This window comes from Muntiacus reevesi, chromosome 20, assembly GCF_963930625.1.
Source record: "Muntiacus reevesi chromosome 20, mMunRee1.1, whole genome shotgun sequence".
Taxonomy (NCBI): Eukaryota; Metazoa; Chordata; class Mammalia; order Artiodactyla; family Cervidae; genus Muntiacus; species Muntiacus reevesi.
In genome coordinates, this window is record NC_089268.1 from 10,622,135 (window position 1) to 10,646,728 (window position 24,594).

General features: G+C 52.4%; 1 protein-coding gene across 2 annotated transcripts in view; it reads left to right on the plus strand.

The window, feature by feature from the left end:
• Positions 1-24,594, plus strand: part of PACSIN1 (protein kinase C and casein kinase substrate in neurons 1) — a 64,599-nt gene that overhangs the window by 30,870 nt on the left and 9,135 nt on the right. Inside the window, exons 1-2 of one of the 2 annotated variants that reach the window (XM_065912330.1) lie at positions 3,681-3,873; positions 24,093-24,217. In XM_065912330.1, coding sequence (XP_065768402.1) covers positions 24,155-24,217 — 63 coding nt within the window. In that variant the 5' untranslated portion in view covers positions 3,681-3,873; positions 24,093-24,154. Of the gene's footprint in view, positions 1-3,680; positions 3,874-24,092; positions 24,218-24,594 lie in introns of those variants that run through there. The other variant, XM_065912329.1, reaches the window with a different exon arrangement.

The following is a 24,594-nucleotide window of genomic DNA, read 5'->3' on the forward strand; positions in this document are numbered from 1 at the left end:
CAGACTCTGATCTGGAGGTCTGGGTTGGGACCCGAGATGCTGGCTGCTGTCCTAGCTCCCAGGGGATGCCCAGGCTGTGGGTTCTGAGACCCAGACTTTGAATAGTGAGGCCGTTACTGCTCTGAACTGGTTTCCACACCTGTTCATTGTGGAAAGCAAGTGGTGATGTGTGTAAATCACAGTGCATGGTGCCTGGCCTTAGCACACTCTCAGTAAGTTTCAACTGCCCCTCCTCTGGGGGCTTTCAGGGTCTGAACCTTGAAGCAGCTGTTGAATTTCTCCCTCTGATCCTCTCCATCCCCCCTTATTTGGTCCCCTCCACTGACCCTCAGCAGAGCCTTGCCCAGGTATGTCTCCGTTGCTGTCATGGGCAGGGGCCTGGGGAGGATTCTGGTACTTTGACAGTCGTGGGGAATTATGCAAATGAGATGCAAAGCAGCAGTTAATGAGCCCTGCTTCTGTTTGCACAGCACTGGGGAACACCGAGGATTACTGCCGGTTGGGGTGGGGGATGGGGACCATGATGCTCTTTGGGTTGGGGAAGGAGGCAGTGACAAAAGGGATTGGCTTCTCTGGGGGCCACGAGAGCAGCTGCCCTGTGGCCTGGGCGAGGCCCCCTCCTTATTTGTAGACTGATCCAACCTGTGGGACTGGAACACGATTTAAGGTCCAGGAGGTCGGGCACAGGGTGTGTGTGTGTGTGTGTGTGTGTGGATTAGGGAGTGTCCCTCCCTGGGCCTGTCTGGGGCCTACAAGTTGCAGATGGCAACTCCTTGATGTTTTTCTAGCTCAAGTAACATGCAGAGGAAAGTTGCCACAGAACTGGCAGAGGAGACTTCCCCAGCAGTCCAGGGGTTAAGACTCCATTCTTCTACTGCAGGGAGTTCAGGTTCGAACCCTGGTTGGGGAACTAAGATCCCACAGGCCAGAAAAAAAAAACAACACCAAAAGACAAAAAAGTTGGCAGAGGAGGATTTTCCCCTGAATGGGGGTCCACGTGGGAAGAAGGAGACGAGGAAGGTAGGAGATAAAGATGGAGTAGTTTTGACGGGCACAGGCTGACAGGTGTAACCTGTTACCTTTATTTTTCTGGTTTAGGGGGTGTCTTATCAATGTCAACTTTGACAAAAACTGAGTCTGTCCAATCTTGTTGTCTTCCCTCATGAACCTCTCTTGGGGACCCTCCCAACAGCAGATAGGGCTGGATCAGGCTGATGGAGGTGGGTGGGGGGCGGCTGTCTTTGATATCCCTGGATGGAGCTGGCTGTTTAGGAGAAAGATGATCCGAGGCTGGGGGCTGGTAGGCGGGCCGGGGGCTCTGCTTACAGGGCTCGGGAACTCAATCCCTCCCCGCCACCTAGCTCTCCCGGGAGCCTCTGCTCTCGGGCACCAGGCATCCCCACACTCTTGGCCTGGGTGTGGACCTCACTGAGTGTTGAGGACCTCCAGGTCTGGGGACACACAACATCAGGCTTCTGGACCAAGGAGGCCAGGCTGGAAGTCACCTCTGAGGTCGTTTGGGGGGATCCTCACTCATGCCCACTCTTTGACTTCGAGTACATGTGACCCTGTCCTGCCTTGATCTAAGGATGAGAAGCATCCTTTTAGAAAATGGGTGGCCGTCACCATGTTGCCCAATCAGATCTTTCCTAATGGAACCCATGGGATAAGCTTGGCAGGCAGGGAGTTCAAATCCCAGCCCAGGCATTTTCTGCCTTTGTCCTCTCGGGGAAATTGCTTAACCACTCAGAGCCTCTTTCCTCATCAGTCCTGGAGCCTCACAGAGAGGCAGCAAGAGAACAAGGGTCCAGTAAATCCACTAGCCCGTCACCCCTGAGGGCAGAGACTGTTTTGCTGGTGGCCGCATCCCAGCATGTAGAACCCCAGGCACATAGTGGGTGCCTAGTCAGTATCCGGTGAATGAATGAAGTGCCCCATTTCATCTGTTCCAAGATGATTTCCCCCTCACATTTGACATCACTGATATTAGAATGCTTCATACGCTCTTTATTAATAGCATGTCTTGGTTTAATTGGCAGCAGTCTTATGACCGAGAGGGTTTTAGATGGGATGAACTGTGGAAGAGGCTGTCACTGTATTAACAGGCACTTTTTGGCTTAATTTTTGATGGGCCTCTGCTTCTTTCTGATTGCGTGTGCCCTCTCTGGGCTGTGTGGGATCCCTGAGTATTGCCCTGGGCCACAGGGCCTTCAGTGACCCTGCCTGAGGTCTTTCTGAGGCTGTCCTGGGCTGAGGGTAGCGCATCCTGTGGGGAACACTGACCTAAAGACCCCCTCCCCTGGCCCCCACTGGATGTCATCTACCCTTCTTGGTTGGTGGCAGGGCTCTCTGAAGTCTGGAATTCTTTTGGGGGAAGGGGGTCTATTTTGTTCAGTCCTGTCTTAATTCCAGGTACCAGGACTGGACAGCAACTAGGGGGTGGGGGGTATCTGTGAGCCGCCTAGGCTGAGGGGCTGTAGGTGGGATCTAGTCTGGACCAGGCAGAGGGCTTTCAGAATGAGGGAGAGGGAGTGGGGGAGGTGGACCCATCTCCCCACCTTCCCACAGTCCCCTCCAGGCCCCCCAGCAGCAGACTGAGAGGCCACAGGCAGATTAGTGTCCAGAGGAGCAGACAGAGCCTCCTAGGAAGGGGCTCATTGTTCAGTCCCCTGGTTGGGACACTCATTTGTGTCACCAGTCCCCTCCCACGAGGCCAGGGTTGGGGGCTTGTGTGTACAGCTGCGATTTTGTGGGGGAAGAGTTTGTGCATTCTGTGTTCCAGATTCATGTAGATGTGTGTACACATGTCAAAGACAGGTGTACATTGGTATTAGTGTTACAGTTATATGTATGTGCGTGTTATTTGTACATGTATAGGTAGTACACAAACTTGTGGAAATGCACATGTGCAAATACATGTAATGAGTGTTTGTATGTGTAAATATGTCATTGGCATGCACATGTGCATGGACAAGTATTGATGTGGATGGGTCATACTTGTGGAGTACATGTTTGCTGTGGGGTGTGTGGGACAGCTCTGGCCTGTGGGAGCAACACCAGAATTAGAATCACAAGGCTTGGCTGCCAATAAAGAGCCCAGGAGCCTTGGATGCCCAGACAGGTTGTTTTACTGCTATGGGCCTCAGTTTCCAATCTGTAAAATGGGTATGGAATCTCTTGGAATGAGATCGTAGAGGAGCATCTCACACTTGGCCTGACCCAGAAAAATCAAGTCTGAAATTGAGGAGTGACTGAATGATAATAAATGATTAAGCAAGTAGAAATGTTTTGCAGAGCGACACGTGGTATCATTTTAAGGACCTGAGGGAAGCATGTGGAAAGACGCAACTTCCAAATTCTTGAAGGCATTTTGGGAGGCAGGGTCTTGGGGACCCCCGCCCCGCCCCGCCGTGGGGCGTGGCTGCCGGAGCCCGGGAAGGTGAAGCGTGCGCGTGCCCGCCCAGAGGTGCGGGCACCGCGCGGGAGGCGGGCGTCCCCTGGTGTCCGCGGGAGGGAGGCTGTCTGAGCCAGCATTGCCCAGTTGCCATGGAAACGAGCAGACGGAGGTGGGCGGCGGGAGAAGGAGGCGGGTCGGGAGGAGGGACGGGGAGGAGGCGGGTCGGGAGGAGGGACGGGGAGGAGGCGGCGGCGGGCGGCGGGGAGCCCGGCGTCTGCAGCCCTGGAGCCGCCGCGTTCGCGAGCGAGTGGTGGAGGGAACCCAGAAGGACAGAGGCCCCGGCCCGGGCGCCAGGCCCTCTCCCCGCCCACCGCCACGGAGCAGGAGGAGGGCAGCCGGCCCTTCCGGCCCCGGCCTGGCCCAGCGGGGGCCGCGCGCGCCTCCGTGCGCGGGGCTTGGTGCCCAGACGGGCCCAGGTAGGCATCTCGGTGGGGGCAGCCGGAAGAGGCTGTCCGGAGACTGCGGCCGGCGTCCGTTCCTGCCTTCCTACCGCAGGACCCGGCAGCAAGCCCTGGGGCCAGTGGGCCTGGTGGGGCGCAGCCTGCGTCCCCAGAGGCCCTCTGCAGAAGCTGGGTCCTCCCCATCAGGACTGTCCCCGTTACTGCCCCTCTGCGCTTCCCTACCTTTCTGCACCCCTGCTACAGGTCCTTACCAGAGAAGTGCCCCTTCCCTCGCAGAGTGGGCCCCGGGGGCCAGAGCTTCCAGGAGCCCGTGGTACTGCTGCTCCCCAGGCTGAGGGGGGTGGCAGTGGGGATGGGGCGGGGAGGAGGATGTCCCCCACCCCCACTCGGGGCAGTCCTAGGCCCTGGCCATCGGGAACCAGCAGGCCCCCCTCCTGGCCCAGCGGGGGCCGCGCGCGCCTCCGTGCGCGGGGCTTGGTGCCCAGACGGGCCCAGGTAGGCATCTCGGTGGGGGCAGCCGGAAGAGGCTTGGCCCCCCTGTGGTCTCAGGGCCTGGACTTAGACCCCAGGTCAGGGAGGAGACCTCTCTCTTCTCCCCCAGGCTCTGGCCCTTCCCCTCCTTGCTCTCCCGGTAGACCCAGTTCCCCCAGATCTCCCAAAGGGCCCTGTCCCACCTGGCCCATTCGCAAGCCCAGGGTTTCCATGCTGGGTGGGGGCCCGCCCTGATGGGGTGGGGTGCCCAAGGCCGTCCCTTCCCCTCTCTGTCCCTCTGCAGCGTGGCCCCCAGGATGGACTCAGACGCTGCTGGGGGAGCTGGGGCACTGCAGAGGAGACTCTGCTGCTGCCTGGGAGGGGGTGGGGCCGGGCCTGGGGAGGAGCTGGGCGGCACTGCCTGGCTGTGGGCACAGAGCGGGCATGAGGGCCTGTGGCAGAGCACTGGCCCGGGGGCCCTTGGGCCACAGCTGAAGGGCCTCGGCCAGCATGGGGGTAGATCCCAGCCCAAGGGGGCAGGGGGTGGTGTGTCAACCTTCAGCCTGCCCAGGGGGCTTAGGACCCGAAGGGTCTGCCCCGTTCTCCCGCCTGCCCTCCGTCCCCAGCAGCCCCTGAGAGCTGGGCTGGCTTCTTGGCTGGGTCTCGGCACCACACTGGAGCTCCCCCTTCCCTGGGCACTCGGGAGCCCTGGGACAGGGCCGAGGTGATGGGGTCAGGGGACGCATGCTGAGAAGCTGACCTGGCTCCGTTCATTCATTTCTGCAAACTGTAGTTGCACTTGCTGAATATAGGTACAGAGGTCTTCTACTTCGAGATTAAGGGCCCAGATGAGAGGGTGGGCCTGGGGTGGCAGGAACTGGGTGGGGAGGTGCAGATTTGCTCAGAAGCCAGCAACCCAGTAACCGGTGTGCACCGCCCCCTTGTCTCCGAGTCCTGGCACTCTCCTTCCGACCAGCGTCCATCCCATCCCCACCAGGACAGGGGCCGGTGAGGCCTGGAGGGCAGACTCTTTTGGCAGAAGCTGGAAAGAGCAGACCCTTCCCCAGAACTCCCGCTCCTGTTTGGCCTTCTCTGAGCCACAGTCCCCCTCTCCACCATTCTCTCTGTCCCACGCGTCCTGGGCTCTGCTTGCTCTGTCTCCTCCTCTGTTGCCCCCAGGCTCTGGGGCAGTCATCGCACCAGAACGGAAGCCCCACCAGTGGGCTCACAGCCCAGGGCGCCCGGGCCCCACCCCCCGCAGCCTTCCCTGCATCGGCGGGAGCTGAAGGGCGGCTGCAGGAGCATCAGAGGCTCCGGGACTAGAGCAGTTTGGCCTGGGCTGGCCCTCTCCACGTGCCCCTGGTGTAGGAGGTCTGGGGAGAGGAAGCAGCATCTCCACTTGTCTCTCAGGGCTCCAAAGCTGAGCTCCGGGCTTCTTTAAATTGGTCCTTGTGCTGTGCTCCTCATCTCGGGAAGCAGCACCCCCCCCTGCCAGGCACTCAGGCCCAAACCCCAGCACCACCTGGACTCCTCGCTTTCACGTCCAAACCATCAGCAAATCCTCTTGGCCTCAAAGTCACTATCTTTCAACTCCAAGCACCTCTCATCAGTTTCCGGCATTAGCGCCTTGCTCCGAGTCCCCATCTTCCCTCACTTGGGGGGGAGGGTGGGGGGCTGCAGCTGCCTGCCAGTAGGTGCCCCCTGTAATACACGCTCCCCTTCACCTCCCCCAGCAGCCAGGGATCTTTAAAACCTAAGTCAGGTCACACCCCACCTCTTCTCACACCCTGCAGTGACTCCTGTCTCACTCGATGAGGGTTGGGGGGAAGTCACAGGCCCCCCTCTGACCTACAAGCTGCCACGTGTCTGCATCACCTCCCAGTCAGCCTCCTTGACTTCAGCCTTCCCCCTCACTCCCCCTGCTCCAGCCACGTGGCCCCCTTGTTCCTCAACTCTGGCAGCTGGGCTTCACCCCAGGGCCTTTGCACCGGCTGTTCCTGTGGCCTGAACGCTCTTCCTCCAGATATCTGCATGGTGCCCTCCCTTACCTCCTTCAGGACTCTGCTCAAATCCCACCTTCTGAGAATGGCCTTCTCCGACCAGCCTATGTAAAATAAAACCACTCCTCAGCCCCCACCATCCCTCTCTGTTCCTTCTGCTTCCCTGTTCTTCCCCAGAGCCTTTGTCACCTTCTAACACACTTGATCATTTACTTTTTTGACCAGTTTCTTGTCTTGCTAGCCCTTTAGAGTGTCAGCTCCTCGAGGTACAGAGCTTTCTGGCTTTTTCACACTGTAGCACAGAGCTGCACCGGAAGGATCAGGGCTGCAATTAAAGCCAGGAGTGTTTGGCTCAGTGGCTGGCCCCCCTGCCTCTGCAGGGTAACGGGCAGGTGGGTTTCAGCCTCACAGGGGAAGGGATGCAGTGCCCACTCCCCCCGCCAGCCCCGGACTGTGCAGTTGCCCCAGGGCATCTAGTGGGACAAGATGTCCTTCAAGGACTGAGTGCGTGCTTCTTGCCTTTCTCTGCCTAGCCGTGGCCCCAGAACTCTCCTCAGCCAGGAAGGGGCAGAGAGCGAGCTGCATGCCCCCCACCCCAGTGCTGCTTGGGGTGGGGGGGCCCCACCTTCCTGCTCAGAGTTCTGTGCCTTCGGGAAAACCTGCAGTGCACGCCCCAGGAGCATCACCCCCAAGGCGGGCAGACCTGGTTCCTGCCTCTCCAGACTGGAGATGCGGAGGGCTCGGGACAGGACACATCTGGTCGGGACAGAGCATCCGCCTGTGGGATGAGTGGTCTCGAGGAGACGCATCCACAGCAGAGGGGATGGGGCCCTGTCTTCCCACCAGCTCCCACCCCGTCTGTGGAGCCTGAGACGGGGCTGTGGTTAGAGTAGGTCACTGGGAGGTGGTCCCTGGAAACACTGAGCGTGTGGAGGAGAGGCAGGAAGCGTTCTTGAGTAAGCAGGTTCCCGCTGTGGGCAGCGGCGTCTCCATCCAGCGGCTCCTCAGAGAAGCAGTGTAGGACACGCCCCAGATGAGCCCCCAGGAAGGTGGGGAGCCGGGGTGTGTGTCCACCAGGTCAGCTGGTCGTTACCTGAGGCTGCCCCAACTTCCCTCTTCCCGGCTTGATTTTCTTTAGCTGTTGTTAACGTTTATCATCTAGTGAGTGATATTTATCCACTGCTTGGTTTCCTGCTTGCGCTGCAGTGTAGGCCTTGTGGGGGAAGCCTGGTCTCCTTCTCTGCTGAGCCTGCAGCACCCAGAACAGGCTTCCAGGCTCCCTGGAGGTGGGTGGTCCTAATGAGATGTCACCTCACCCGCTTGGCCTGGGAGCGGGGTAGTGCAGAGCAGAAGGGAGGGCCTGGGGCCTGGTGGGGCTGGAGGAAGAGGGGAAAGGCTGGGGAGGGTGAGGAGCTGAAGTCTGGGGTCCGAGGAGCGGCTGGGAGGAGGGGAGGGTCGGGTCCCTTCCACCCTTTCCCCCTGGGATGGGCCCACCCATTTCCTTCAGCTCCGTGTCTCTCGGGGGTCTGCCTTGCTCAGTCTCCCCATTTGCTTCCATCCCTTTGCTGCCTCCCTGCCTTGGGGTTTACAGTTTCTGGAGGCAGGGCCTCTGGGGGCTGTCCGGGTCACCCACCTCACAGGAGATGGAGGTTGGGTAGTCTGGTTTTTAGATCCAACAAGAAGAAGGCAAGACAAAGCCAGATCTGAGACCTTTTTCCAGGGTACTTGGAGACCTGGGGTTCTAGATGAAGCCCAGCCGTCTCATGGAAAGCGGTCCTAGCTGGAGTGCTGTAACAGACTGCCACAGATTGGGCGGTTTAAACAGCAGGCACTGATTTCTCACAGTGTGGAGGCTGGGAGTCTGACATCGAGGGCCTGTTGGGGCCCTGGTGAGACCCGTCTTCCGGGTTTGTCGACAGCGGCCCTGCTGCGTCCTCACCCGGCGCCCCCATCTGCTGGAGCCTGGGGAGAGGGCTCGGCCCTCCCTTCCTCCTCTTAACGTGGACGCTGATCCTGTTGGATTGGACCTCACCCCGTGAACTCATTTAACTTTAATCACCTCCTGAAAGCCTGTCTCCAAATGCAGTCGCTTCTCGGGGATAGAGCATCACTGTATAAACTTGAGGGGAATCCATGGCTGATTCATGTCAATGTATGGCAAAAACCACTAAATATCGTAAAGTAATTAGCCTCCGACTAATAAAAATAAATGGAAAAAAAAAAAACTTGGGGGGACACAGTTCAGTCCTTAGCAAATGTCTGCGGGGATGTTGGTCCATAGATGGGAGAAGGAGATGTGAGGGCATCCAGGGAGATGCTTCCTTGGTGGCTCAGAGGGTAAAGAATCCGCCTGCAATGCGGGAGACTTGGGTTCCATCCCTGGGTGGGGAAGATCGCCTGGAGAAGGGAAAGGCAACCCACTCCAATATTCTGGCCTGGAGAATTCCATGGACAGAGGAGCCTGGCGGGCTCAGTTCATGAGATCACAAAAAGTCGGACACAGCTGTGGGACTAACACCAGGGAGATCACCCAGACAGCCTCCTGTTTGGAAAGCTCTGAAGCTCTGGGGAGTGTGTGTAATAATACCCACAGTAATAATAATGGTGAACTCACACCAACTCCATGGGGTTGAGGTAGCATCACCTCCATTTTGCAGATGAGGAAACTGAGGCACAGAGCATTAAAGCCATTTGCCAAAGTCACACCGCCCGTAAAGTGGCAAAGCTGGGATTGGAACCCGGTCGCCCTGTCCGGCCCCACGGCAGGGCCATAACCGACTGCTCTTAGGGCTGACCTGGGGGAGAGCAGGCTGCCTCCTGAGACAGCAAGGTGTGGTTGAAGGCAGGGGTGCTGAGGAGCCGCACCAGGGTGTGGGGTGAAGTGGGCGTCTTGGGGGCACTGAGCTGGCCCTCGAAGGGAAGCAGGGCAGTTTTGGGGAGAGGCGATCCGTGGGAAGGAGGACGGCATGCACCCCAGGCTGCAGGGAAGGTGTGAACAGAACCCGGAGTCAGCTTGGGGGTGTGTGTCAGGGGGAGGGCCAAGAGGACAGCATGTTCCAGCTGACCTGGACCCTTCCTGCTGCCTCGGAAGCCCCAGCAGGGGCTGGTGAGGGTCCTTGTGTGGCCCCAGGTCAGGCACAGTGAACTCGTCCATGTCTGGGTGACCTGAGGATTGGGGAGCTGTGGGAACGTTTGTGGAAGCTGAGGCCCGCCCTGGGTGAGGGCACGCAGCTCTGGCTTCCCGGGGCCCCGTCCAGGTTTGAGCTGGGCTGGTCCCTTCGGCCAGGAGGGCCAGGGTGATACCCGTGGAGTGACTCTGGGCACCGGGGCAGGGGAGGGACTCACCCCTGGGTCTGCATCTGACCCTGCCTCCTCCCTGCTGTGTGACCTTGGACGTGTTATTTAACCTGTTTGAGTCTCAGAGAAGGCAGAGAAGTCACTGCCTATTTCAATGTGTTTTTTTTTTTTTAATTTTTAAAAATTTATTAATTTATTTTAATTGGAGGCTAGTTACTTTACATTATTGTGGTGGTTTTGCCATACTTCGACATGAACCAGCCATGGGTGTACATGTGGTCCCCATCCTGAACTCCCCTCCCACCTCCCTCCCCACCCCATTCTTCTGGTCATCCCAGAGCACTGGCTTTGAGTGTCCTGCTTCATGCATTGAATTTGCACTGGTCATCTGTTTTACGTATGGTGATATACATGTTTCACTGCTATTCTCTCATATTGTCACACCCTCACCTTCTCCCACAGAGTCTAAAAATCTGTTCTTTAAAACGGTGTCTCTTTTGCTGTCTTACATATAGGGTCGTTGTTACCATCTTTCTAAATTCCATATATATGTGTCAATATACAGTATTGGTGTTTCTCTGACTTACTTCACTCTGTATAATAGGCTCCGGTTTCATCCACCTCATTAGAACTGACTCAGATGCATCCTTTTTTATAGCTGAGTAATATTCCATCGTGTTTATTTTGGGGTTGTTATGATTCATTTATATATTTAATGGGTTGTTATGAGGATTAGAAATAAAGGGTATGAAGAGATTGGCATACAGTAGGTACTCAGAAATGGATGTGGTTGATGTGAAGGGAGAGTGAAGCGGGGGGGTGACAGGCCGAGGCTGTTGACACCTTTTCTTGTCTGTACTTCGGGTCCCTGAGGAGGGAGGGCACCTCCCCGAGGGCAGAAACATCACGGGGAGTCATGGAGGAAGAGACCGTGGAACTGGACCCTGAGGGTTGACCAGGAGGAGAGGAAGGGGCCCAGAGACAGAGGACAGGAGGAATCTGAGACCCCCACTCTTCTGGGATGCTGGCTCTTGGTTCTGTCTTTATCAGCATTTATTGGACATCGACTGTGCAGGTGACTGTGTTTGACTCTGGAGTACAGAATTCAGTGTTTCTGCTATTTACTGAATGAATGTTCCAAAAGGTTGACATTTTTTTTCATTCATTCAATAAATAAGCCTTGTGCACTTACTATGTGCCAGGCGCTGCTCTGGATGTTGATAAAATAAGCAGAGAGTCAGACAAAATCGCTAGGCTTACAGAGTTGATGTTCTAAGTGGGAGAGGAAGACAGCAAGCACGATGACTACTGTGTTGAGAGACTGTCGCATGGTGACAAGTGTTATGCAGATTGCAAAAGTGAGGAGGAAAGGGAGAAAGGAGGAGAGTCGGGGCGGAAAAAGAGTTGAGAGTTGAAATGGGGGGAGGTCAGGACATGGGAGCAGAACTGGAAATCTGGGGGTGGGGGTGGGGAACCACTCCTAGCAGGTGCAAAGGCCCTGGGGTTAGAACAGCAAGGAAGTCAGTCGAGCTGGAGGAGATAAAGAATGGTAGGAGGTGAGGCCAGAGGGGCGAGGGGAGGGCCAGCAGGTCACGCAGGGCCTCCTGGCAAGGAACTGGACTCCTCAACGGAAATGGGGAGCCATGGGAGGAATGTGAGTAGTGCGCTGGAAGAGTCAGATTTAGCTTTTACCAGTTTCCTCCTGGCTGCTGCCTGGGGAACAGACCAGGGCTGGGGAGAGACAAACAAGGTCAGAGGCAGGAGGACCAGGCTGCTGTGGGGAGGTGGGGGTGCTGGGGCCAGCGTGGCTGAGAGTAAAGCTCAGGACCTGCTGATGGGTTGGGTAGAGGGTGGGAGGAGAAAGTGGAGCTGGATGACTCTGAGGCCTGTGGTTTTTAGTGGCTAAAGCCGTGTGAGCCCACACCGTGCCGTCCACACCGGGCCTGCCCTCTCCACTCCACCCCTGAGGCTCATGTTCCTAACTCTTCTGTCCCTTCTCCAGGTCAGGGGTTGAGGGAACGTGACCACAGCCTCTGCCCTCAAGGTCTTTTAAAGGCAGCTAGCAGTGGGCTTGGGGGGACACCTTTCACGCTGGGGCTCCTTTCTCTCTAAAGGTAAGGTCAAGGCCACCATTGAAACCAGATTTTCACAGGGGTCTGTGTTCTTCAAAAAGAGCTTACTGCCCTTTTTATCATTTGATCTTTGAAGGCTCAGGTATTGTTTTCTCATCATAAGTTAGAAAACTGGGACCCCCATGGCACAAGCCGGCTTAGATCTCATTGGTCAGCACTCAAGCTGGGGCCAGAGCCCCGCACCGCTGATGCCACACCTGTGCCAAGGGCTGCACCATCCTTGCGGGCCGGAAAGGCCTGGCACCTCCCCTGGCTCCACAGAGAGGTTAGTGTTGGTGTTAACTGCTCAGTCGTGTCCGACTCTTTGTGACCCCGTGGATCACAGCCTGCCAGGCTCCTCTATCCGTGGGATTCTCCAGGCAAGAATCCTGGAGTGGTTTGCCATGCCCTTCTCCGGGGGATCTTCTTGACCCAGGGATCAAACCCGGGTCTCCTGCAATGCAGACAGAGAGGTTCCACCCTGAAAAGGGACCCCCACCCCCATTCCAGCAACAGAGGTGACAGATCCGTAGTGAGAGCTGGCAGTCTCCTTGAGTCAGGTCTCAGCCCCTGGGTGCTCATCTGCACTGTGGGGGTGACAACGGCCCCCACCTTCCAGGGCTGCGGTGGGGGTTAGAGCCATCAAGACGTGCAGACAGGCCTTGGCCCCAAGTCTGCGCTCCACAAATGCCAACTGTTGTCATGAGGGATAAAGGGCTTTCTGGGCCTCACAACTTTGCAGCCACAACGAGGAAGGTCAGATGGGCGCTGTGCCCATTTGATGGCCTGAGGAGCGCAGATGGGGCTCACCCACCGGGAGCAGCAGATTCCGGCCACACTGACTTCCTGACCTGAGAGATGCCGCGCTCCGTGACGGCAGCCCCTGACCGCCGTTCAGGGAGGCCCCCGGCGTTTGCCAGAGTGAGGCCTCCCACCTGCACCCTGGGTGGGAGCATGAGGCCGTTTGGAGGAGGCAGGGGCGAGTTGGGGTGGTGTGTCTGGCCACGCGGTGCTGGAGGCTCCCACGCCTCCTCCCACTTCCCCGTCCCGATGCTGCCTGCCTGGCCTCCTGGGCCACCTCTGCGCATCCATCCCGGGGTGAGAGTGGGCTGGACCCTCTCCTCCGTCTGATCTAATCCTTCAGTCTGGTTGCATCATTCCCATTTGACAACAAGGCCCAGCAAGGCCATGTGAATTGCCCAGCATCACAGCATCTTGGTGGCAGAGCAGAAACCCCAAGGTTAGAGCTATTTCCACTGCACATTCTGCCTCAGCCGGGAGCCAGGAGACCCTGCCTGCATCCAGGGTGGGACCACAGCCAGTTCCACCCTCCCTGGATTGGACAGGGTGGAGAGTGGCCTTTGCTCTCATGCATTCCCTCCTAGCCTGACTTGCCAAGTCTTGACTGCTGTCCCCTCCCTCCACGCTTCGAGTACAACCTCGTCCTGGCTCCCAGCTTACTCAGCTCTCCTCCAACACCTGGAACCTGGAGGCTTTTTTTTTTTTAATTGCAGGATAACTGCTTTACAATATTGTGTTGGTTTTTTGCCATACATCAACATGAATCGACCATAGGTATATATATATATATATGTCCCCTCCCTCCTGGACCTCCCTCCCACCCGTCCCGCCCCTCTCGGTTGTCACAGAGCTCCCTGAGTCATACGGCACATTCTCACTGGCTGTGTGTTTTACATTTGTAGTGTATGTTTCCATGCTACTCTCCCGGTTCGTCTCACCCTCTCCTTCCCCTCCTGCGTCCACAAGTCTGTTCCCTAAGTCTGCACCTCCCTTGCAAGGCTGGAGGCTTTTTAAAAAGAACATGCAGTTTATGCAAGGCAAAACCTAAAAGGCACAAGAAGACCCATGGTGAAAATGCCCACTCCCATCCCCCAGCCACCCAGTTCCCCGAAGGCAACCACCATTACTCAGCTTTCCAAAAATACGCTCTGCTCCTGTATTTCCCCCCATAAAAACGGAAGCATCCAGGCGCACAGTGCCGAACGCGGCTCGTTTCGCTTTAGTGACATGGCTTGGAGGGTTCCTTCCATTCAAGACCAGAGCATTCCGTTGCAGGCCTGTGTCGTAATTTACTTAACCGGTCCCCTGTGGCCAGGCATTTGCGTTGTTTCCAGCCTTTGGTTCCTACAAGCAGGGCTGCAGTAAACAAAACTGAGCGGCATCAGGTCACCTAGCTAGCTGGAAGGTAAAATTCCCAGGGGTGGTGCATTTCCCTCCAACAAGGTTGTATTGAGTCGCTTCCCCACCACCAGGGGTGGGTCCAACCGCTCCTGTAACGGGGATGTCCCAGCCCCCACCTCCAGCTGCTGACAGCTGTACGCGCTGGGATCCCAAAGAGCAGGGCTCGGTGACTCCAAGGGGTCTGGGTGGGCTCTGACCCCACGATACTTATTTACCTACCCCAGTTGAGGGTCCTTCATTAAACATCCCTGCCCTTTACTGCTCCAAACCTAAATTCAAAATGTTCTTTACGAAGCAAGTATTGCTTTCTAACTGAAAAGTGCCAAATGAAGAAGAAAAAAATTCAGACTCATTTCTTTCTCCCTTGATGAATTCAGCTGCCTTCCCGCCCACCCACCACTGCTGTGCATGAGTGTGGGAAAGTGTGTCTGAGGCTTTGCCAAGGTGAGAGGAACAAGATATATTTAGTGCCTGCGAGGAGTAGGGAGGCAGTACTGGGTGGTTACTGGGAAAAGAGCACCCGGCTCTGGACAGATGGGGAGGCTGAGGCCCCGGAAGGGGAGGGCCACCCTGCGCTGAAGCCTGTAGAGACTAGCCTCCCCCTGCCCGCGCTGCCCGCGTCCTCACTGGCCAAGGCTGCTAGTGTCGGAGGTGTGCCCGGCTCGAGGTTCACAGCTGCTAACATGGTTGTTACCGAAAGGGGGCGTCCAGCTGCTTGCCACTCTAAAGCCACTAAAGAGGCAAGGTTGGCGGAAGGTTTGCTTTATTTTGGAGGCTGGCAACCTCGGTAGGAGGGCAGACGCTTGTCCAAAGGCCGACCTCCCGCCACCGACAATCAGGGGGGCAAGAGCTTTATAGACGGAGGGAAGGGACTACGCAGAAACAGTGCAGTCAGCTCTGACAGTCGTCTTGAAACTGGTCGTTCGGTGGTCTAATCAGCGTCATCTTGGTTTTTTTTAATTTTTTTTATTTTCTGTTGGAGTATAGTTGCTTTACTGTTGTGTTGTGCTAGCTTTAGGTGTCCAAGTGCTGCAGTTATACATATATTTATTCTTTTTCAGATTCTTCACTCATATTACAGAATATTGAGTATAGTTTCCTATGCTCTATGGTAGGTCCTTGTTGGTTATTTTTTAAAAAATAATGATTTTTTATTTTATTTTTAAAAATTTGATTCTGTTTTACTTGTTGGCTGTGCTGGGTCTTCATTGCTGCAGGCGGGCTTTTCTCTAGCCGTGGCGAGAGGGCACGACCCTCCTTGCAGCGTTCAGGCTCTAGGGCACACGGGCTCCACAGTTCTGGTGCACAGACTTGGTTGCTACACAGCGTGTGGGGTCTTCCCGGACCAGAGTTCCAATCTGTGTCCCCTGCATTGGCAAGTGGATTCTTGACCCCTGGACTGCCAGAATCTGGTTATCTATTTTATGTCTAGTAGTGTGTGTATGTTAATCCCAAGCTCCTAATTTATCCTTCCCTCTCATGTTACCCCTTTGGTAACCTTCAGTTTATTTTAGAAGTCTGTGAGTATGCTTCTGTTTTATAAATAAGTTCATGTGTATCATTTTTTTTTAAATTAGATCCCATATATGAGTTATATATTTTACATAGTAAGATAATCTCTGGGTCTATCCATATTGCTGCAAATGGCATTATTTCATTCTTTTTATGGCTGAGTAGTATTCCACTGTATATGTGGACCACATCTTCTTTATCCATTCCCCTGTTGATGGACATTCAGTTTGCTTACATGTCCTAACTATTGTACGTAGTGCTGCGATGCACACGGGGGTGCGCGTATCTGTCTGAAATATGGTTTTCTTTGGATATATGCCCAGAAGTGGGATTTCTGAGCCATGTGGTAGTTCTGTTTTTAGCTTTTTTAAGGACCCTCCATACTCTTTAGTGGTTGTATCAATTCCCAGCAGCAGTGTAGGAGGGTTCCCTTTTCTCCACACCCTCTCCAGCATTTTTTGCTTGTAGACTTTTTGATGATGTCATTCTGGCCGGTGTGAGATGACACCTCATTGTGGTTTTGGTTTGCATTTGTCTGATAATTAGTGATGTAGACCATCTTTTTGTGTTCTTTTTGGCTATATGTATGCCTTCTTCGGAGAAATATCCATTTTAATCTCCTGCCCATTGTTTGATTGGGTGTTTGTTTTTTGACATAGAGCATCTTGATCGTTTTAAGCACAGTTCATCTTTAGTTCCAGCGTAGTTTGTTCCCCTTCCTTTGAGGCCAGCTCTTGGAACTCTGGCAGCTTATGTCATGGCTACAGTCGTCACGATGTAGTTAACTTCTCCCACCTGGTGGGGGTTTTATCTGTAAGACAGCTCACAGGATACGGCTCAGAATATTATCTATAGTCCTTGAAGAGGAGCTAATGGTCCTTGACTATGTTTAATGACTTAACCATTATCTTTTAGTCTTGTTGACTGTTTTCCATTGTTTCTGCATTTTCTCATTTATTTCTCTGATTAAACTTACTCATTGGAAGTTTTTCCAAAGACAAAAGGCAGGCTGAGGACATGGGGGACAAAGACCACAGGTTTCTGCTCCATTTCAGTACCCCCTTTTCCTTGATACTCCTCACTCTTGAGGAGGGACAGGTACAGAAGAAGAAAGAGAATAAAGTTTTGGACAAAGAGGTTAATCACAGACTTGGTAGAGGAACCCTGTTTTAGTTCCATTTCTGTTCCAGTTTTCCCCAAAGCTTTGAGGGAATGGGCCAACACCTGCTATGGAGACTTCCTACTGCAGTGGGGCATTGTGAAAGTGAAAGCATTAGTCGCTCCATCACGTCCAACTCTGCGATCCCACGGACTGTAGCCTGCCAGTCTCCTCTGTCCCTGGGATTCTCCAGGCAAGAATACTGGAGTGGTAGCCATTCCCTTCTCCAGGGGATCTTCTTGACCCAGGGTCTCCTGCATTGCAGGCAGACTCTTTACCATCCGAGCCATCAGGGAAGCCCAGAGTGGGGCATGCTTGCTTAGTCACTTCAGTCATGTCTAACTCTGTGCTCCCATCCCTGGGATTCTCCAGGCAAGAACACTGGAGTGGGTTGCCATTTCCTTCTCCAATGCATGAAAGTGAAACGTGAAAGTGAAGTTGCTCAGTCGTGTCTGACTCTTAGCCACCCCATGGACTGTAGCCTACCAGGCTCCTCCGCCCATGGGATTTTCCAGGTAAGAGTATTAGTGTGGAAAATGAGGCATAGTCCTCCATAATTTGGGGAATGGACACAAAGTTGGAAATAATCTCAACTTCCAGACTTAGCATCAACATTTTGTATTGTGAAAACATTACCTCTCTCTTTGATTACTTTGTCATAATACCTGGACAAACATTTGAAAATCAGTAGACATATTACAATGAGGATAATAATCAAAATGCATCTTGTATTATTCTTTGAATGTGTTGTTTCCCCCTTAATGGTTAAAGCAGATATACAATGTTTGTTTGTATATCAAACATATATACAGTGTTTGTTTGCAAGATATACAATGAATGTTTCTCCCTTTAATTACAAATCTTTCCATAGAAAGCACTGATAATCAATACATTTTTCCAGCATTGCCAGCTGTGGCTCAGTTGCCTGCAGTGGGTCCTTTCAGGTCCCTCGGTGCTAGACCTACTTTTGTTTATTGGCCTAGTTTTCCATGATGGGGGAAACTAATCAGATCCAACAAACAAGAACAGAGGTGTGCTGACGGGGAAACATTTGATAGGCTATACATTTTAGCACTAATACTCAATTGTAACACAAGCATTGCACATATGCTTTTAGTGTTTTTTGTTGTTGTTCAGTCACTCAGTCATGTCTGTCTCTTTGCAACCCCATGAACTGCAGTATGCCAGGCCTCCGTCCCTCACCATCTCTTGGAGTTTGCTCAGACTCATGTCCATTGAGTCGATTATGCCATCCAACCGTCTCATCCTCTGTCATCTCCTTCTCCTCCTGCCTTCAAAAATCTTTCCCAGCATCAGGGTCTTTTTCAATGAGTTGGCTCTTCATATCAGGTGGCCAAAGTACTGAAGCTTCAGCTTCAATATCAGCCCTTCCAATAAATATTCAGGGTTGATTTCCTTTAGGATTGACTGGTTTGATCTCCTTGCATCCAGGGGACTCTCGAGAGTCTTCTCCACCACCGTTTGAAGGCATCAGTTCTTCAGCACTCAGTCTTTTGTATTGTCCAACTCTCACATCTGTACCTGACTACTGGAAAAATCATAGCTTTGACTGGATAGACCTTCATAGGCAAAGTAATATCTCTGCTTTTTAATACACTGTCTAGGTTTGTGATGGCTTTTCTTCCAAGGAGCAAGTGTCTTTTAATTTAATGGCTGCAGTCACCATCTGCAGTGATTTTGAAGCCCCCCAAAATAAAGTCTCTCACTGTTTCCATTGTTTCCCCATCTATTTGCCATGAAGTGATGGGATCAAATGCCATGATCTTTTTTTGAATGTTGAGTAGCGTTTTCACTCTCCTCTTTCACCTTCATCAAGAGGCCCTTTAATTCCTCCTCGCTTTCTGCCATTAGGGTAGTGTCATCTGCATATCTGAGGTTATTGATATTTCTACTGGCAATCTTAATTCCAGCTTGTGCTTCGTCCAGTCTGGCATTTCTCATCATGTACTCTGCATATAAGTTAAATAAGCAGAGTGACAATATATAGTTTTGATGTACTCCTTTCCCCATTTAGAACCAGTCATTGTTCCATGTCCATTTCTAACTGTTGCTTCTTGACCTGCATACAGGTTTCACAGGAGGCAGGTAAGGTGGTCTGGTATTCCCATCTCTAAGAATTTTCCACAGTTTGTTGTGATTCTACACAGTCAAAGGCTTTAGCATAGTCAATGAGGTAGAAGTAGATGTTTTTATGGAATTCTCTAGCTTTTCCTATTATACAGTGGATGTTGGCAATTTGATTTCTGGTTCTGCCTTTTCTAAATCTAGGTTGAACATATGGAAGTTCTTGGTTCACATACTGTTGAAGTCTAGCTTGAAGGATTTTTTGAGCTTTACTTTGCTAGCATGTGAAATGAGTGTGATTATATGGTAGTTTGAACTTAAAGCCAGCAGTGATACACATCATAAATAATTGTACTCTATGATAACTTCACTAGACAATTCTTTCCATCCTAAGCATTGGGGTCAAAAATATGGTTTGAAGCAAAACAATAACTTTCCATTGTGCGTACTCAGTAGTGTCCGACTCTCTGCAACCCCACAGACTGTAGCCCTCCAGTCTCCTCTGTCCTCTGTCCCAGCAAGAATACTGGGGTGATTTGCCATTTCCTACTCCAGGGAATCTTCCTGACCCAGGGATTGAACCTGTGTCTCCTGCATTGGCAGGCGGATTCTTTACCACTGAGCCATCCAGGAATCCCAGCTTTCCGTTAGAATTCTTTAAATTTCTTACCTAGTTCAGCAGTATGATCTGAGAGTTATTAAATGTTGTCCATATTATTTAACTTACCAAATAATCCTAGTTAGAGCTTCCCTGATAGCTCAGCAGGTAAAGAATATTCATGCAGTGCAGAAGACACAGGAGACATGGGTTCGATCCCTGGGTCAGGAAGATCCCCTGCAGGAGGAAATGGCAACCCATGGACATTCTTGGGTTCTTGTCTGAAAAATCCCATGGACAGAGGAGCCTAGTGGGCTACAGTCTATGGGGTTGCAAAGAATTGAACCTGACTGAGCAACTAAGCAAGACAAATCCTAGTTACTTCACTATTTCTTCTGAGTGTCTAGGAGCCCTTGGAATACTCAAGGTTAGCTCGAGAAAGAAACTTGAAGTCTGTTATCCAAAGCATCTCAATATTCTAGGAAACTTTTGGGGAGAACAAAAACCAAATTCTAGTCTTATACCAGCTTACTATTAATAACAAAGATTCATTTAAATCCAATCTAATCTTAAATCATTCCTGACAGCATACAAAATTCTTTTCTCAGAGTCCCCCCTCCACTTTTTTCTGCAAATCTTTCGTCACTTTTTGTATCCATATGATTCATCCCTCATTTTTCTCCATCTGAAAACAACTAGCTCTAGGACAAAACTATTATCATAACTTTTTCTTCAACAAAAATATCTGCATTCTTTATACTTTTTCTCATTGACAACAGATATCCTATTTGCTTTACAGACTGAAATGCTTCATTTTTAGTAGCTTTCATCACATATTTCAATTTTTAACCCATAAAAACTTTAACAAAGCCAAGAAACAAGTAATTGAACTGTTAGGCCAGCATTTACTGATTGGAAAACTTAAGAACATATTCCAGAACCTCTAACAACTTACATTTTCCTCATAACCTAATTTCTCTTTAATATGGTACAAGATGCATGTTTAATAAACCCAACATCTTTTGAAGTTCTGCTAATTAACCCAAGGCTGAAGTCTCAGGCAAAGTGGACTTTGTTTGTATTTCAAGGACATGATGAGAGTTAACTTCAAGTTTTCTCTCAGGTGTATTTTTGTTCTCTCAGAATTTTGTCAGAATTCTGAAAACAGTATTTTACCAAGCTAGCTTTTTCTAACTACATATGCAAAAAGAACAAGAAGAATTTCAAAATTCTTTTGGAATTTCAGCAGAGTTTCATCTCAACCAATTTTCTCCAGAGTCTAAAGAATACTATTGTCATATATTGTTTAAAAAATTAGCTTTGAGACTTTCAGTTCAGTTCAGTCTCTCAGTCTGACTCTCAGTCTCACTCTTTGCGACCCCATGGACTGCAGCACGCCAGGCCTCCCTGTCCATCACCAGCTCCCAGATCCTGCTCAAACTCATGTCCATCGAGTCAGTGATGCCATCCAACCATCTCATCCTCTGTCATCCCCTTCTCCTCCCTCCTTCAGTCTTTCCCAGCATCAGGGTCTTTTCCAAGGAGTCAGTTCTTCGCATCAGGTGGCCAAAGTATTGGAGTTTTGGCTTCAGCATCCATACTTACAATGAATATTCAGGACTGATTTTCTTTAGGATTGACGGGTTTGATCTCCTTGCAGTCAAAGGGACTCTCAAGAGTCTTCTCCAACACCACAGTTCAAAAGCACCAAATCTTCAGCACTCAGCTTTCTTTATCGTCCAACTCTCACATCCATACATGACTACTAGAAAAACGGTAGCTTTGATTAGAGGGACCTTTGTCAGCAAAGTAATGTCTCTGCTTTTTAATATGCTGTCTAGGTTGGTCATAGCTTTTCTTCCATGAAGCGTCTTTTAATTTCATGGCTGCAGTCACCATCTGCAGTGATTTTGGAGCCCAAGAAAATAAAGTCTGCCACTGTTTCCATTTTTTCCCCGTCTATTTGCCATGAAGTAATGGGACTGGATGCCATGATCTTCGTTTTCTGAATGTTGAGTTTTAAGCCAACTTTTTCACTCTCCTCTTTCACTTTCATCAAGAGACTCTTTAGTTCTTTGCTTTCTGCCATAAGGGTGGTGTCATCTGCGTGTCTGAGATTATTAATATTTCTCACAGCAATCTTGATTCCAGCTTGTGTTTCATCCAGCCAGACACTTCTCATGATGTACTCTGCATATAAGCTAAATAAGCAGGGTGACAATATACAGCTTTGACGTACTCCTTTTCCAAATTGGAATCAGTCTGTTATTGCACGTCCGGTTCTAACTATTGCTTCTTGACCTGCATACAGGTTTCACAGAAGGCAGGTAAGGTGGTCTGGTATTCCCATCTCTTGAACAATTCTGAGACTTTACTGGTGGTCCAGTGGTTGAAACTCTGTGCTTCCACTACAGGGGGCACAGGTGTGATTCCTCATTGGGGAACTGGAATCCCACATGCCACACAGTGTGGCCAAATAATTTATCTTTTTCCTAAAAATAGAAATTAAAATGAACAAAAAAACTTTATTTTTTTCTTTTAGTGACCTCATTGCTAAAACTTTTCTGTTCACACACATGGAATATGCACTCACACACCAGAAGACAGAACTATCACAAATCTTCCAAGAGAATGGCATGGAGTCCTAAATAAATACTTTCCCAACACAAATTGTCCTCAGCTTCAGACACATGTCAGAACCAATTGGCACAATGTCCAAATAGCACTTCGAGCTGAAAAGAGAAGTTTGCCTGGGTGCATACTGGTGGACTCAGTCTTGGAGCCTGTCAGCTGGTCTAGATGCTGTTTCCGTTCCACCAAGGAAAAACGTACATTGGCAGCCAGTGCCGAGCAGGGGAGAAATAGGGCAGATCCCCGAAACAAATGGTTTCGGCAGCTGCTAGGAATGTCCCCCCAAACCCACCTCCTGGGGCCAGCTGGCCACAAGCAGCGGGCTCCTCACAACCGCCCCAAGCGTGTGGTCATGGGAGGCCCCCCCGGAAGCCAGGCACTGTGAGTGCAGCGGCCCCGCAGTGGGTGTTGTCAAACGTAGGGGTCTGGCTGCTTGCTGCTCTAAAGACAGTAAAGAGGCAAGGTTGGTGGAAAGTAAGGTTGCCGTATTTCAGAGCCGGCAGACTGGCAGGGAGGGCAGACTCCTATCCAAAGGCTGACTCCTTACTCCCTGACAATCAGTGGGGAAGAGCTTTTATAGGTGCAAAGAGGGGGCTGCTTACAGAAACAACACAGGCAGCTCTGACAGTCATCTTGAAGTTGGTCAGTGGTGGTCTGATCACTGTCATCTTGATTGTTTTAAGTACAGTTAATCTTCAGTACCAGGGTCAGGTTATTCGCATTTCTTCGAGGCCAGCTCTTGGAATTGCGGCAGCTTAGGTCATGGCTGCAGTCAATGTCTATAAGACAGCTCACAGGATATGGCTCAGAGTGTTATCTATAGCCCTTGAGGGGGAGCTATATGATTTTGACTTTGCTTAAAGCCTAAACGATTATTATTTAGTCTTGTAGACTTTTAGTCTTGGTTCTGCATTTTCTTGTTTCTCTGATTAAACTGATTCATTGACTGAAGTTTTTCCACAGACAGAAGGCAGGCTGAGGACATGGGGGTCAAGGATCAGAGGGTCCTGCTCCATTTCAGGGTCAGGCCTGTCCTGGACTCACTGCCCCTTTGAAGACCCTGGTTCTCTGTGTCCTGTCTCCTGACTACTGAGCCATGCTTGTTAGAGGTGGCAGTGAGGGCTGGGTGGGGGTGGGAGTCGGGCAGCGCCTGGCCCAGCCCGGGGGCAACACACGGCCTAGATTGGAGAGCCGTGATGCCTGCCGACAGATCCAGGGCACACGGAGGCACCCCAGTGTCTGCACAGATTGCTGTGGCCTGACCTGTGGGCCCAAAGCCCCGTGTCCAGGACTCTCAGCAGACACGTAAGTGGCTAGTGGAGGCTTTGAGACTGGGCACCAGGGCAGCCCGAAGGGCATTTCCAGGAGCCCCGCAGCTCAGAGGACTGAGGAGGCGCTGAGCCTGGGCACGAGGTGGGAGGTGGCCTGCTGCCAGCCTCCCGACGGGCTTGGGTCCAGGCGCCAGGTCAGGCTTCAGGGAGATTCTAGGGGCTGAGACCAGGGGTTCTGCATTGATTGGGGATGGCGAGGCAGGGCGGGGAGGAGGAGCTGAGGTGGGTCTGTTGGGCCTGGTGCAAGGATTCAGCTGTGACAGGTGGGCAGTGCCAAGGGAGAAGATTGAGAAGCCTTCTGGGGTTCATTTGAGCCCCAGGGGGCCCTAACAGGGTGTCTGGTCCTGGGGAGGGGGTGCAGGACATGCACAAAAGTAGATGTGGTTTCTGGCTTTGAGGGGCTGTGTGTGTCTGTGAAGCAAACCGCAGATTTAAATGAAGCAGATATGCAATTATGTGGCCCGAGGTTTTATCTCTAAGAGTCCAGGAGCATAAAACCAGCTGGGGACAGCATGGTTCCGGTGGGGAGAGGAGGCAGTCTTCTTAGAGGAGGTGCCCACACTGGATCTGGAGGACAGACTTGGGGGAAGGGGAGGATGGGAAGGATATGGAGTGAAGGGCTCGTGGAGGAACAGCTGCGGGGTGGGCACGAGGGGTGCCACAGGATGGATATTAGGGTTACCCTGGGGACGAGGAGCCGGTCTGTAGACAGGAAGCCCCCAGCCAACTCAAGGCTCGTGCCTGTGGAGTCCCTATAGCCCGTTAGGGCCCTGGGCCTGGAATGGGGCACCTGGGACGCTCCCCTCATCTCCAGGGGTCTCTCTCCTTCCCTCCTAGCGCGTGAGCAGCCCGCGTGCTGACCGCCACTGCCCACCTGTCCGCCGCACCACTGCCGCACCATGTCTGGCTCTTACGACGAGGCCTCGCTAGCTCCGGAGGAGACCACTGACAGCTTCTGGGAGGTGAGTCTTAGGTGCTCCGCGGGTCCCAGGCACCCGGCAGCCTGGCTGCGTGGAGACCCAGGCTCCCAGTCACCCACGACTTCAGCCCTTGCCCCTCAGCCCTTGGGGCCCCTTGGGAGCCCTCCATGTTCAGCAGGCGGTGGTTGCCATGGAGTGGTTCCTACAGACCACCGCTGACCCTGCAGAGACCCTGTAGAATTCAGTGTGGAGCAGGGCCCTCCTGACCCTGCCCTGGGGCCCTGGCTCAGACTGCTGTTCGCAAGGAGTTCACAGGGGCAAGTGCTGCACTTTACAGCTTCCTGGGGTTTCACAGCGGGCCCCCAACCCTGTGCCATGGGCAAGGGGCGGGGCACTGGTGCCAACGTGCCCTGGGGACC